At 46.1% G+C, this 13609-nt stretch overlaps 1 protein-coding gene across 1 annotated transcript in view; it reads right to left on the bottom strand.

The window, feature by feature from the left end:
• Positions 1 to 13609, bottom strand: part of TICRR (TOPBP1 interacting checkpoint and replication regulator) — a 51463-nt gene that overhangs the window by 1673 nt on the left and 36181 nt on the right. Inside the window, exons 16-21 of the mRNA XM_045296480.1 lie at positions 11012 to 11102; positions 6830 to 6891; positions 5927 to 6061; positions 4840 to 4994; positions 551 to 2633; positions 120 to 242 (exon numbers count right to left, since the gene is read on the bottom strand). Of these exons, the coding sequence (XP_045152415.1) occupies positions 120 to 242; positions 551 to 2633; positions 4840 to 4994; positions 5927 to 6061; positions 6830 to 6891; positions 11012 to 11102 (2649 nt within the window). The remainder of the gene's footprint in view (positions 1 to 119; positions 243 to 550; positions 2634 to 4839; positions 4995 to 5926; positions 6062 to 6829; positions 6892 to 11011; positions 11103 to 13609) is intronic.

Below are 13609 nucleotides of genomic sequence, written 5' to 3'. Positions count from 1 at the left end.
TGACACTGGTGGCAAAACTCATTTCAGCATCCCCAAGACCCTCCCCCAGAAGCTATTTGCCTGACCATCTGAGCTAACTCGGGAATCCCCAGATCTGGGACTTTTCACAGACAAGTTACCCCTGGTGTCTGTATGCTGAGATGGCGTCCTTCCCTGGAACAGTAGTGGAGACTGAGTCAGCGCCTGGAGACCACTGGCAGAAAGGCAGCCCCGGACCACGAAGCCGGAGGGCGGGGTGGAACCTAGATACGGAGTCCAGGGTTAATAGTCATGCAGGCTCCCTGCTCGAGAAACCAACCCACTGCCAGCGAGTGAATTCTGCAGAGCAGGGAGGACTGCTCCGCAGAGTTTTCCAGGCTGTAAATCTTCATAGGAGCAGACAACCTCATCTTTCTCCTGCCAGGTGGCTGCGGGTTTGAACCCTGGACCTGGTGCTTAGCACTCCAGTGCTCAGCTCACAGTGCCACTAGGTTCTGGCTCCTTTGCCTCCTCCCATGACCCACTTCCCACCAGAAACCACTCACAAGACGAATTTCACAAACAAACTCACCTGACACAAAGGCCCCTTCCCCCATGGAGGGGAGCTGCCCCCCACCAGCACAGAGAGACCTCTCTCCGCTGCTCCCTTCCCCGTCTTCTCTCTGGCTGTCACAGTGGGTGCTTTGGGCCCAACCCTCAGCTTCTTCCTTCGCAGAGAGGCATCTTCTCAGGGAGCCCCATCCAAACTGTGCCCGAGAGAAGGCGTCCTCAGTCATTGGTATACTGTCCCTGGGAGGCGATTGGTCTGGCAGCTGACACACCCCCTCCTCAAGTTCAAAATCCGCCAAGATTTGAATCTTGCTGAGGGGCCGTTCCGGCCTTCGCTCCATCTCCTCCTGCTCGGCTGCCCTGATCCCTGGAAGGTCCGAGCTGGCCTCCCCCTTCCCCCCTCCCCCTGCGCTGCAGTCCATTGCCCGCTTTCTCCGGGGCCAGTCTTTAATTGTGTCCGGAGGTGTCTTCCCATTGTGCTTGGGCGACGGTGTCCAAGGTACCCCAACCTCTGCTTGAAAAGGAGAAGGGGTGCTGGAGGGGCAGCGGGTTGGGGTCCAGGCCTGGCAGATGTATATCTGGCCCCCACTCTTGCCAGGGGTGCTGTGCGAGGAGCGGAGGCAGGGGGGTGACATGTAGCTGCTGTCGGGTTTAGCAGAGGGCCTGCTGCCCCAGGAACCCAGCTCTGGGAAGGCGCTTTCCTCTCCCAGCCAGCAGTCCTTCCTTAAGGGAGGTTCGGCATCCAAACAAGAACCCGCTTCAACCTTTTTAATTCGAAGCTTCGGGAGGCCAGATGCTTGCATCTCCAGCTCAACCTCGTAGGTCTTTGGGCTGGTGGAGGCATTCTGGGGTTCTCGGTGTGCTGCCTCCTGGCCCTGCTTTTCGCCAGCTGAGTGGCTGAGGCCGCAGGAGGGCAACAGGGGTGAGCTGGACCCAGAGGCAGGGGGAGATGGCGGAATCCCTTGGTGAGACAGAGGGGCCTGCTCGTCACAGACTGCAGTCTGGAGCACTTGGCCTTGTTCTGGTGAAATGCTCTTTCCCATGTGGTCCCTGTTATGGGGGGCCTCCTCACGGAGGGTGAGGTAGTCCGTGTCACTGGAAATGAGCAAAGGGGAGGAGAAATGCCAGTCTCTTCCCAAGCCAGCCCTAGGGTCACCGTGGCTTTCCGGAGAAAACCTTGGGGAGAAGCTCCCTTCCTTCTGGCCACCAGTTATGCTGCCCACAGGGGACCCTGAGGCGTTACGCTGGGGCCCTGGGAAGCGCCTCCCCACGGGGTTTGAACTCTTTCTGTTCCTTTTGGCAATTTTTGAGGGAGGTGGAGGAGCGAGGGTGTCAGGTTGATGCATGTGTGAGTTGTGTGGGGGGGTTGAGAGCACATCGGGTGATTTCTGGGGTACTTCCCAATCCAGTTCTCTAGCGGGGGGAGAGTCCACCAAAGACTCCCTACTTGGACTCTTCCCAGACACATCACCTGAAGGAGAGCTAACTGGCTCCTCTGGAGAAAGAGGTGAGGAGGAAAGCACAGGTGGACTTTCTGCTCTTGCTCGGGCTTTGACCAATGTTTCCCTTGGTGTTTGTACTTGTTCTGTTCCCTGGAAAGTTCCAGGGACCTGGGGAGCCTGGCTTTGCCGGTTCCGGTGGATGTCCACCAAGGCCGTCTCTCCTGGCAGCCCCAAGGCAGCTGGTTTCAAGGGCTTTTTAAGACAGTGTTCGACAGGAACCAGGACCCCACGCCTGGTCTGGACAGTTGGCGCTGGACTGGGAGGTACTGACTGTGACCAAGTACCAGTCTGCAGGCTCTTGGCGGGCTGAGCAGCGTGCCCGGTGGGAGTTCTTGGCATCTTCTTTCGTGGAGGGCAGGTGAGGCCTTGTGCCAGCAAGAATCCTTTTTGAGGAGTTACTGTCAGTTCAGAGGGTGAATCACAGCCAGACGAGGAAGGGTCCTTTAGGGGCTCCTGAAACGCTGCCTGTTTTTCAGGGGTCACTTCTGCAGGAGGTCCCAACAGCCTTTCTGGGGGGTAGCTTGGAGCCTGTGGTGTACGAGGGGGCCTTCCTGGCGTTGCTGTAGAAGATCTCGGGGATTTCCAGGAATTCTTCTTGGGCGTCTGGAAAGACAGGTGCACATCAGGGCTTGACTGTCCTAACTGGCAGTCGCTAAGGCAGTGGTTCTCAACCTTCCTCATGCCGCGACCCTTTCATACAATTCCCCCAACCATAAATTTATGTTCATTGCTACTTCAAAGCTGTAATTTTGCTGTTATGAATCGTAATGTAAATCATCTGATATGCAGGATGTATTTTCATTGTTACAAATTGAACATAATTAAAAAAAATTTAAGCACAGTGATTAATCACAAAACAATATCTAATTATATATTGTGAAATATTTATGTGTTTCCAATGGTCTTGGGCGACCCCTGTGAAAAGGTCGTTCGACAACCCCCTGGTTGAGAACCACTGCTCTAAGGAGTGCTTTAATCATTTAGAAGATGACCAGGAAGGTCAACAGAGATTCATAGTCAGCTAAAGGAATGAACCCTTTCTCCCACCTCCCCAAACACTAAGATTTGACTTGTGTACTTTTTCCAGCACCAACCCTGTACCCAATTTTAGTTTGTCCTCCTAAGAACAGTGACTTAGAGTAACTTGCATAGTCCAGTGAAAACATACTTAGCCTCTAATTGGATCACTCTGCTGCTGACAGTCATCCACTAGCGCTTCCTCGTTCTTCAACTAAGACAGTCATTTCCGCTCTTTGCCCAAAGGAGCCTCTGGGCACCCCCTCATCTACTCACCCTCATTCAACATGGGCATAAGTGGCGTACATGGTTACAGGCTCTGCTATTAGCCGCGAGGGTGGTTCAAACTCATGCAGACAGATGAACAGATCTGCTTCTGAAAGGTCAGTCTTTCAAGGCTCCCTGGAGCAGTCCCACTCGGCCCAGATGGGGTCAGCATGAGGGACAGCTGACATGATGCCACCACGCCACCATCACAGCACACTCTTACTTACTTACAGCAGTGTGGGTGCTGAGGAAGGGGCGAGGGGTATTATGGACTATATGGGCTAATTCAAAAAGTATTGCGATCGGGGGTTCCACTTCACACACCCATAGGTGTACTCCAGATAAAACTTGTTTTAAAAGTGTCTCTGGGATCAGTGGATGGCTGAAGACACCCTCTGTCAGGAACCCACTTGACTTAGTCTAATTAGGGTGCTTTCACATAAAGGGTCCATCAAAATGGTGGGCTCCAGGGGACCAGTTGGATTCAAGAGAGCAAGGAAGTCTCAGAAGGTAATTTGCTTCTGGAAAGATCACAGCCTAGGAAACGATGGGGCAGTTGCACTCTGTCACAGAGGCACCAGGAATCACTGGACAGTATGGGCGCACAGCTGGGGGAGGGGGGACATGAGCAAAGGCACAGAACAGACAGGTAACAGATATGCGCCAGCCAGTGTTGCTGGGAGGGAGGTGGGGGGTGAGGCGGGCTGAGGAGTTAGGGTGGAGAGTGGAGGAGGCGGCGGCAGCCAAGAGTCTGACCAGGACTCTAGAGCTCTGTGCTTTCCATGCCCGCTCCCCTCCCCACCCCCACCCTCTAAATCATTTCTTGAGCTTCCAAACAGATTCTTTTGAACCCAAGTTCCATTTTAGAAAAAGAGAACACCCTGCTTTAGCAGACAGCAAGTCTGCAGTTTCACACCAAGTGACAGTCAGATGAACTTTTCTAGAGGCCACTCGCTCTGACCCCTGCAGAGGACGGATCCGAGAGGGCAAGGTCATTGAACTGTCCCAGGTAGAACTCACGAAGAGCCTGAACAAGAGCAGGACTTGCAGGGATGAGGAAAAAGGGATGGGCATGAGACGGTTCACCTGTAAAATGGGCAGGACTGGGCTGACTGGGCAAAAGCAAAGGGTGATTTCCAGGATTCTAGCATGGGTGACTAGATGGAGTGGACAATCCAACTCAAACAAACGACCGATTACTGTCCGAGGGGCTTCAGAAGGTCTGTGGCAAAACGGAATGAAAAAAGTGGATTTCCCCCAGAACTTTTGGAAGCCCCTTACATATTTCAGAACGCGCTTCTGGTGAGGTTAATTGGTGGAAGGAGTCACCTTCATCTCCTCCCCACAATCTTGGCCTCAACTAAACCTGCCATCTTCAGTCCCCACCTACCTCTGAATCAACCCCAAACCCACACTTCTAATAGCTACCTTCTTTTTATTCCATAAGGTATTCTGTGGGTCCCCTTGGCCACGTCTCTGTATTCCCCTAGAGCCCACCACTCTGAATGTGCTAGAAGTAGTATACCTGATAAGCTGTAGGTAGCTTAGAGTCTGTGTTTCTTGAAGGCCTTGTCGACTGGGCTGAGACCTTCCCTGAGGGGCTGGTCATTTCAGACACTGCCCCAAAAAGAAGTCTTTTGGGAGACCGAATACTTTGAACTGGGGAATTTTCTCTTTGACCTACAAGTTAAAAACAAACAAAAAAGAATAATATTTTATTCCTTCACCTCTTCTATCTTCTCAAGACTATTACAAAGAGATTAAAGTCTTTGAAAGCTATTGGGAGCAGAATTGTACTAATTATATCAGCAACTGCAATGAACTGGATCAGACTTCACATCAGCCCCGTCCCAGCTCACCAAGAAATGTAGGCAATGGGGAGGTATGGTTCCAATGACTAAGCTGTAGAGGCATGACGACATTTTACCAAAGCTACGTAACGAGTGAATGTTAATACAAGCCACAGAGTCACTTCTGACTCCTCGCCGCCCTGCAGCCCCATGGACCACTGCCCGGTCCTGTGCTGCCTCACAATTGTGAATAGTTTGAACCCACTGTTGCAGTCACTGTACCAATCCATCATGAGGGCCTGCCTGCCTTTCCCTCCCTCCGCTTTACACCAAGTGTGATGCCCTTCTCCCAGGACTGATCTCTCCTGCTATGTTCAGAGTATGGAGATAAAGTCTCTTCCCCTCACTTCCAAGCAGCACGGTGATGGTAGCTCAACAAGAGAGAGCTGTGCGGTTTCTGGCCGTGTATGGTGCAGTCACTATTCACCAATACTAGCACCCAAATCATTCGTTCTTCTGCGGGCTTCCTTATTCCATGGCCACCTTTCACATACACACGAGGCAATGGAAAATACCACTATTTGGGCCAACTGCCCCGTAGTCCTCAAAGTGACATCTTTGAAGACAGTGTGAACTTCACTGTAGGAATCCAAAGGAGTGACCTGATCTTGGCAAAACGTCTGTTCATAGTCATTGCCCGAACCTCAAATACACAGACCTGTTCTACTATGCACTTTTCCAACATCAAAGGAAAAAATGTTACATTTCCTATCCACCCCCACATCAGAACGGATCTATCAAGGCAGGCGGGTGCCGTGTTACCTGACTTGTCATGCTGAAAGGAGTGAACTCTCTGTACACTTCGAGACTTTGGGTGAGATGCTGAGTAGAAGGAACAAGAATGTGTCTTCTTGGCTAATAGTTGCTTGATTCGAGGACTTCGTCTCAAATTTAGTTCTACAAAATCAGAACCATAGTCAGTACTACTAAGGAGCAGGACGAGTTTGACGTTTCCCCATCTTGTCAGAAATGGGCAGAGATCATGCAATACCAAGCACAAGGCAGAAACTCTAAAAACGCACGGCTTCAAGTGTACCGAGGCTAAGAGGGCTTTTACATATGGCCCCCACGAGGTGCTCTGGATTGTCATCTTCAAAAGTCTTATAAACTGCCACCTTTAAGCATGAAAATCAGGTATGTGACTTTCATAAAAGGAAAGAAAATTAGGTTTCATGCATAAGAGTTTTTGCATGGGTTTGTATAGAAAGAATACCAGTTCAAATATACACTAAAATGTTAACAAGAATATTTCAGAATTGTGGGATTCCTAAGGGAATGTTTAAAAGTTGGCATATCTACATTTCCTGATTTCTACAATAAACGGGAGTGTTTTGCACAATTAATAAAAGAGAGAGAATTTTGTATTGGACTTGGCCTCCTATTGGTTTAGGTAAGCCGTAGCACCAAGCACGGCATAGATTAGACTTCACCCTCTATCCCATTTCTATTGGGTAAAAACATTTCTTCTCCAGAAATTCTCTCAGTAAATTCAAGGTCAAAGAACATTCTGCTATGGACACACATCAAGCCAAAATGGTGGGATCTGGATTGTCACCGTTTCTGTGAAACACCTTAAGATTTGCTAGGCAACAACACACGTGCAGAAAGGTTTATAAAGAAACTAGGCACAATGCAGAAAATACACTAAATGTGGGTTATGCTCACCACTTTCTTCTTTTTCAGGGGACTCCTCAACAATGTCAATGTCAGGACCAGGATCAGAGGACCTTGAGAAAGGAGACAAGAACAAGGGTTGTTCACCCCACTCAGAGAGCTGCAGCCTCTCACCTAGCAAGCCGACCAAGATCACTGGGCTGGCTAACACTGGTGTTGCCAAGTACCCTCTTTACATTATTGTTGAGCAGAAAATTGATGGAAAATTTTCTTGATAATTAATTTCACAACATCAAGATTAATCCATCATGTTCACATCCAGTAATTTGACTTCCCCCTGCCTTCAGCACGAGCTTGATCGGGGATGAAATGGAAGCGCAGTGCAGACAGAGCAAACAGACAGTTCATGAGCTCCAAGCTGGGCATGAGTTGGGTGTACCAAAGTCGTCCAAAGAAAGCAGGCAAGCGGCAGTCAATGGTCAGGTTGGACAGGGAAGCCATGGTCAGGAGCAATGGGAAGAAACCTGATCTCACGTCCAGGTTTTAAGATCACTCTGCTTATGTGGGTTGGATGGATGGGGTGAGAGAGACCAGGTACAAAGCTACTGGAAGAGCTTAGGCAAGAGAAGCTGGTGGCTGGGAGATGGCAGGAAGTGGTCTTGGGAAAAGAACTAATGTTGGATGTGTATGAGATGACAGAAGGGAAAGAATTAAAGATGACTCTTAGAATTTTGTTTTCAGGAATTAGGCAGTTAACAGTGTCATAAAGTGATCCTGTCAAGACCATGTGGTGGTAATGAACAGGTTATGAGTCTGTGTTATATGTGGTATGTGGGAATTAAGAGCAAGGTGAGAGGCCTGGCCTACTGGACACCAAGATTTATGAAGCAAAAAAACTCAACACAGTATCTTAGTACAGGGGTCTTCAAACTACAGCCCGCAGGCCACATACGATCCGCCGAGGGCATTTATCCGGCCCGCCGGGTGTTTTTGCCCCGTTTTGTTTTTTATTTCAAAATAAGATATGTGCAATGTGCATAGGAATTTGTTTAAACTAGTTTTTTTTTTAATTTTTTAAACTATTCCAGTCCTCCAATGGGTCTGAGGGACAGTGAACCGGCCCCCTGTTTAAAAAGTTTGAGGACTCCTGTCTTAGTATATAACAAATGGAACATAAATAGGGAGTCTCAAACAGACCAAAGCATGTGTGAAAATCTGAAAAATGGAAGAGATGGTATTGCAACTGTGAGAAATAGAAAAAACTAACCAATTAGTGGCATAAATGTAACTGATTCAGTGAAAGGTGCTGCAGATACAAAAATGAATTCTCCCAAATTGGGAGTCAAAACCCATGTCATACTGATGTATTTAAGTAGTCACTGGAATTCTATATACAACCAACCGCAAAAGCCAACTCACTGCCATGCAGTCCATGCTAACTCATAGTGACCCCTGTGAGTTTCCGAGACTCTAACTGTTTCTGGGAGTAGAAAGCCTCATCTTTCTCTCAAGGAGCTGCTGGTGGTTCTGAACTGCTGACCATGTGGATCACAGGCAAACTCTCAAAACACACACACATGAAACAAACATATGCAGGAGGGATGGTAAGCATCAAATTCAGCAAGTAAAAAAAAAGTGAAATGTTACCAATGGGCTTCAACTAAAAATCTGAAGTTTTAAATTTATCTTTATGATATGACAATTTATATAATTTATTCAATAATGCTGGAAAGTATTTTTTAAATTGTTATATAATTCACAAAAGTTTGCTCTTTAAAGACAAAATGTACTATACTCAGTAGTCTTTTAAATGTATATTTATAAAGTTATGTAAATCTTCACAACTAATTTCAAAACATTTTCCATATCCTCAAAAGAAAGCTTTTATCTGTTGACAGTTACTGCCCATTCTTTCCTTCCCCCACACCCCTGGCATCCACCAATCCTCTTTCTGTCTCTATGAATTAGCCTATTCTGGACATTTATTTTATGCATTATTATCTCCATATAGATATAGTATCATAGTATCTCCAACAGACACAGTGGTCTGTTTCTGGATTCTTCCACTTAGTGTGTTTTTAATACTAATCCATATCATAACATTTCATTTGCTTTCATGCCAAATCACATTCCATTGTAGGTATCTTGTTTGTTCATGGTTTCCTTATTCATTCACCAATTGATGGACATTTAGGTTGCTTTCTCTTCTTGGCTGTCATAAATCTTGCTAGCTAAGAACATTTGTGTGTAAGAGTTTATGTAAAACTATTTTTAATTCTGTGGGGAGTGGGACTGCTGAGCCACATGGTAACTTGAAACACACACATTTGTGTGAAAACACGCACAGATCATTGTGTTTAACAGTATGAGGAATTGCCGAAGTGTTGTCCAAAGAAATGGCATCACGGCATAGTTACTCACAATGTGTGAGGGCTCAGTTTGCCCGTATCTTTGTCAATATTTATTACTGTCTGATTTACTTAGGTTTTATAAATTATTATAGTTGTCCTAATAGTTAAAGAGATGGGTCAACACGTGGCTCCCAGAACGGGCTCCAACAGAACAGCTGCAAGGCCGGTGCAGGGCGGGCTGTGCTTCATGCTGCTGCCCATGGCAACATCCTAAGGCAGCGGTTCTCAACCTGGGGGTCTCGACCCCTTTCAGGGGTGGGGTGGTGGTGTCAAACAACCCTGTCACAGGGGTCGCCTAAGACCATCGGAAAACACATATTTTCAATGGTCTTAAGAACCAAGACACCGCTCCTCTATCCATCTCTGGGCAGATCTGACCACGAGTACTCGGCGTGAAGACTGTTACCCATGCTACACCATGCTTCAAGACAACATTTCATTTGTCATTAGAAACCAATATTTTACAATATATAATTACACATTGTTTTTGTGATTCATCACTATGCTTTAATGATGTTCCATTTCTAGCAATGAAAATACATCCTGCATATCAAATATTTACAAGACGATTCATAACAGTAGCAAAATTACAGTTATGAAGTAGCAACGGAAATAATTTTATGGCTGGGGGTCACCACCACATGAGGAACGGTCTGAAAGGGTCACAGCATGAGGAAGGTTGAGATCCACTGTCCTAATGAGTTTTGTAAAGCAGGACCTCACTGTGGTTTTATTGACATTTGATTCACAGCCTTGGAAATCCTAAGGCCAGTAGTTCTACTCTGTTCTATAGTCACTTGAGAAACAACTTGTCAACATTTTATGCTATTTTTAAATACTAATAATGCATCTTTCAAGTGCAGATTGGCCTTTGTGTATCTTCTGTAGAAAAATGCCTAGTCAAATCCTAATTGGTTTACCAGCCTTTTCATCATGAGATGTGAATCTTCATATTTTCTAGATTTAGTCCCTTATCATATATATGACTTGAAAATATTTTCTCCCATTCTGTGGGTTGTCTTTTTACTTTCTCAATAGTGTCCTTTGGACATGAAACTTTCTACTTTTGATGTAATCCAATTATTGATTTTTCCTTCTATTTGCATTTCGGTGCCATATCTGAGAAGTTAACGCCCTAATCCAAGGTCACAAATATTCATGCCTATGTTCTCTTCTGAGTGTTTAATGACTTTAGCTCTTTTTATACTTAAGTCTTGAAATGGTTGTGAGTTACTTTGTTTATCTAATATAAAATAGGATTACATGCATTTTGTAATCATATTCTCTATATTGGACTATTTGCACTATTTTATAACTTCAAAAGAAAAAGAACCAGTGAATACAGGTTGCCATTTCCCAATTCACAGATTTATTACTAAAAAGCAATGAGATCTATCCATTTCATAGATTAGACTTTAGTGGGAAAACACTACAATGCAAACTCAATGTATGGATTATAAGGCTACTGATTTTTTCAAAACATCCTGACATTAATCGCTGGAACTGCAGCCAGTCACATGCTCCATCGAGCCTCACTTCCTCTATCGACACAATAGTCACTGCACCTGTTGTATCTGCTTCAAGGGTGCTAAGAATCAAGAGCTGGTGCATAAGAAAACATCCTTTCTACACTTTGAAATGCCCGAAAATTATACTTCGTGACATTACTATGGTTAAGCTGGATAATGTACAGAATGTACAGACTGGTCTTTGATTACGTGCAGCAGTTAAAAGGCCTAAACGCAATGCAGTGAAGCAGTGAGACAAGCCAGGAAGCAGACAGAGGCTCACAAGGTTGCTGGGAAGGCTGGGCACTACTCACCTGCCCTTGATCTGTTTATGGAGCAGTCTTTTGGAAATTTGCTTATGTTCTGGAGTCTCTGCCACACTCTTAGTCAGCAGTTTATGATATTCTAAAATGTAAACACAGCATTCATTTATCAATTCTACATAGCCTGCAACAAACCTAAGGCAGCAGTTTGAACTTACACGTGGCTTCTTTTTAGCTGGGGTGGATCCTGAGGGCCACAGGCTAACGTCTAACGACAGTATTCAATGTAACATGAAACAACAAATTATCAGCACTACTACGTAATTGCTTTTATTAGAACACATTCCTCATGAATCGGACTTTATGAAGAGGGATCAGGATTGGAGGACAGCTCTTTAACAACCTGTGATATACAGATGACACAACTTTGCTTGCTGAAAGCCAAGTGAAGCATTTACTGAAGGAGGTCAGTATGGGTTATACCTCATGTAAGGAAGACAAAAATCGCCAAACTGGACCGAAAAATAACATCACGATAAACAAAGAAAAGATGGGAGATGTCGAGCATTTCATGTCACTTGGATCTACAATCAACACTCCTGGAAGCAGCAAGACCTCTTTAAAGCGTCAGAGAGCAAAGATGCCCCTCTGAGGACTAAGGTGTGCCTGACCCAGGCCGAGGTGTTTTTAATGTGCACTTTACATACGCATGTGAAAGCTGGAATATAATGTTGGTGAAGAATATTGGTATCACCTTGGGCTTCTAGAAGAACAAATACATCTATCTTGGAAGAAGCATAACCAGAATGTTCTTTAGAAGCAGGAATGACAATTTTGTCCCAAGTACTTTGGACATGTTATCAGGAAGGATGAGCCCTACAGGACCAGTGGTGTGAGTGGCGATACTGGGAGGGTAGAGGCAGAGTGGGTAGGAAAGAGGGAACCAATTACAAGGAGCTATATGTGACCTCCTCCCTGGGGGACGGACAACAGAAAAATGGGTGAAGGGAGACGTCGGACAGGGCAAGATATGACAAAATAACAATTTACAAACTATCAAGGGCTCATGAGGGAGGGGGGAGCGGGGAGGGAGGGGAAAAATGAGGACCTAATGCCGGGGGTTTAAGTGGAGAGAAAATGTTTTGAGAATGATGAGGGCAATGAATGTACAAATGCACTTTACACAATTGATATGTGTATGGATTGTGATAAGAGTTGTATGAGCCCCTAATAAAATGATTTAAAAAAAAAGGATCAGTCTCTAGAAAAAAGATATCATGCTCGGTAGAGGGCCAGAGATAAAACGGGAGACTTTGTATACGATGGACGGCCACAGGGGTTGCAACACAGGGGTACAAACATGAACATTCTGAGGCTGGCACAGGATCGGGCAATGTTTCGTTCTGTTGTACTCGCTCTCTGAGCTGAAACGGACTCAATGGCATCTATCAACAGCAGCAGCAGGAGCAGCATACCCACCCCTCTAGGGCAGTGGTCCTCAACCTGCCTCATGCCACCACCCTTTCATGTATTTCCTCATGTGGTGGGGACCCCCAGCCATAAAATTATTTTTGTTGCTACTTCATAACTGTAATTTTGCTACTGTTATGAATCATCTTGTAAAAATCTGATATGCAGGATGTATTTTCATTGTTACAAATGGAACATCATTAAGGCATAGTGATGAATCACAAAAACAATATGTAATTATATATTGTGAAATATTGGCTTCTAATGACAATAAAATTTTGTCTTGAAGCATGTTGTAGCATGGGTAACAGTCTTCACGCTGGGTACTCGTCTGTGGGCATATCTGCATTGGTCGGACCCGCCCGGAGACGAATAGAGGAGTGGTGTCGGTTCCAAAGACCATCAGAAATAGGTTGAGAATCGCTGCTCTAGTTAGTTGTTCTATTTACGATGAAAGGTAATAACCAGTTGTGGGGAAACAGGGCACTAACCCAACCAAGGGGAAGGAAGGTTTTATTTATATCTCCACAGGAGGGTGGAAAGAGACTTCAACCCAGACTTCAACCCAGTGTGCCAAGACGTGAATATAACATACAGCATGAAGCAGGGAACCAACAGAAAGGTGTGCAGGGCCAGCCCCAAACCCAACTATGTGGGCACACCCCCCCTCCCCTCCCAGAAGAATACACTTCAGAGGACAGCACTGAAGCTACAGCTCCGGAGAGGGGGACATCTGATCAGAGAACACAGGAGCACACGAAGAGGGAAGGAGAGAGTGTAACACATCTTGGCCCACCAAACACCAAGGATGATATTCCTGCTCAGAGAAGACATTGTACAGAGAGGACCATAGGGCCAGCCCCACCATGAGACACAGACATGACCACTGGTCCTGAAGGGTTAATCTGTTCTGGATTCCCTGTGTTTCCAGTTCCTATCTGTACCAGTGTACATCCTCTGATCTAGCCGGATTTGTATGGTAGAATTGGGATCATGATAGTGGGGTGAGGAGGGAAGCATTTAGGAGCTATAGGAAAGTTGTAGGTCTCATGGGGTGCTAGGACTTTTACATGTGTAAAGGAGACAGTTGGGCAGAATGCAGGGCAGGGCATTCTAGCGCTGTAGTTCCTACAGTTCATTGGCCAAGGACGCCTTGCCTTCATGTGTTTCCTGCCCTGG

The sequence above is a fragment of the Echinops telfairi genome, unplaced genomic scaffold, assembly GCF_000313985.2.
Source record: "Echinops telfairi isolate 266 unplaced genomic scaffold, ASM31398v2 ScPeMD7_7409;HRSCAF=8447, whole genome shotgun sequence".
Taxonomy (NCBI): Eukaryota; Metazoa; Chordata; class Mammalia; order Afrosoricida; family Tenrecidae; genus Echinops; species Echinops telfairi.
The sequence above is the reverse complement of the archived record's forward strand: the minus strand, read 5'-3'. Positions and strand labels throughout refer to the sequence as shown.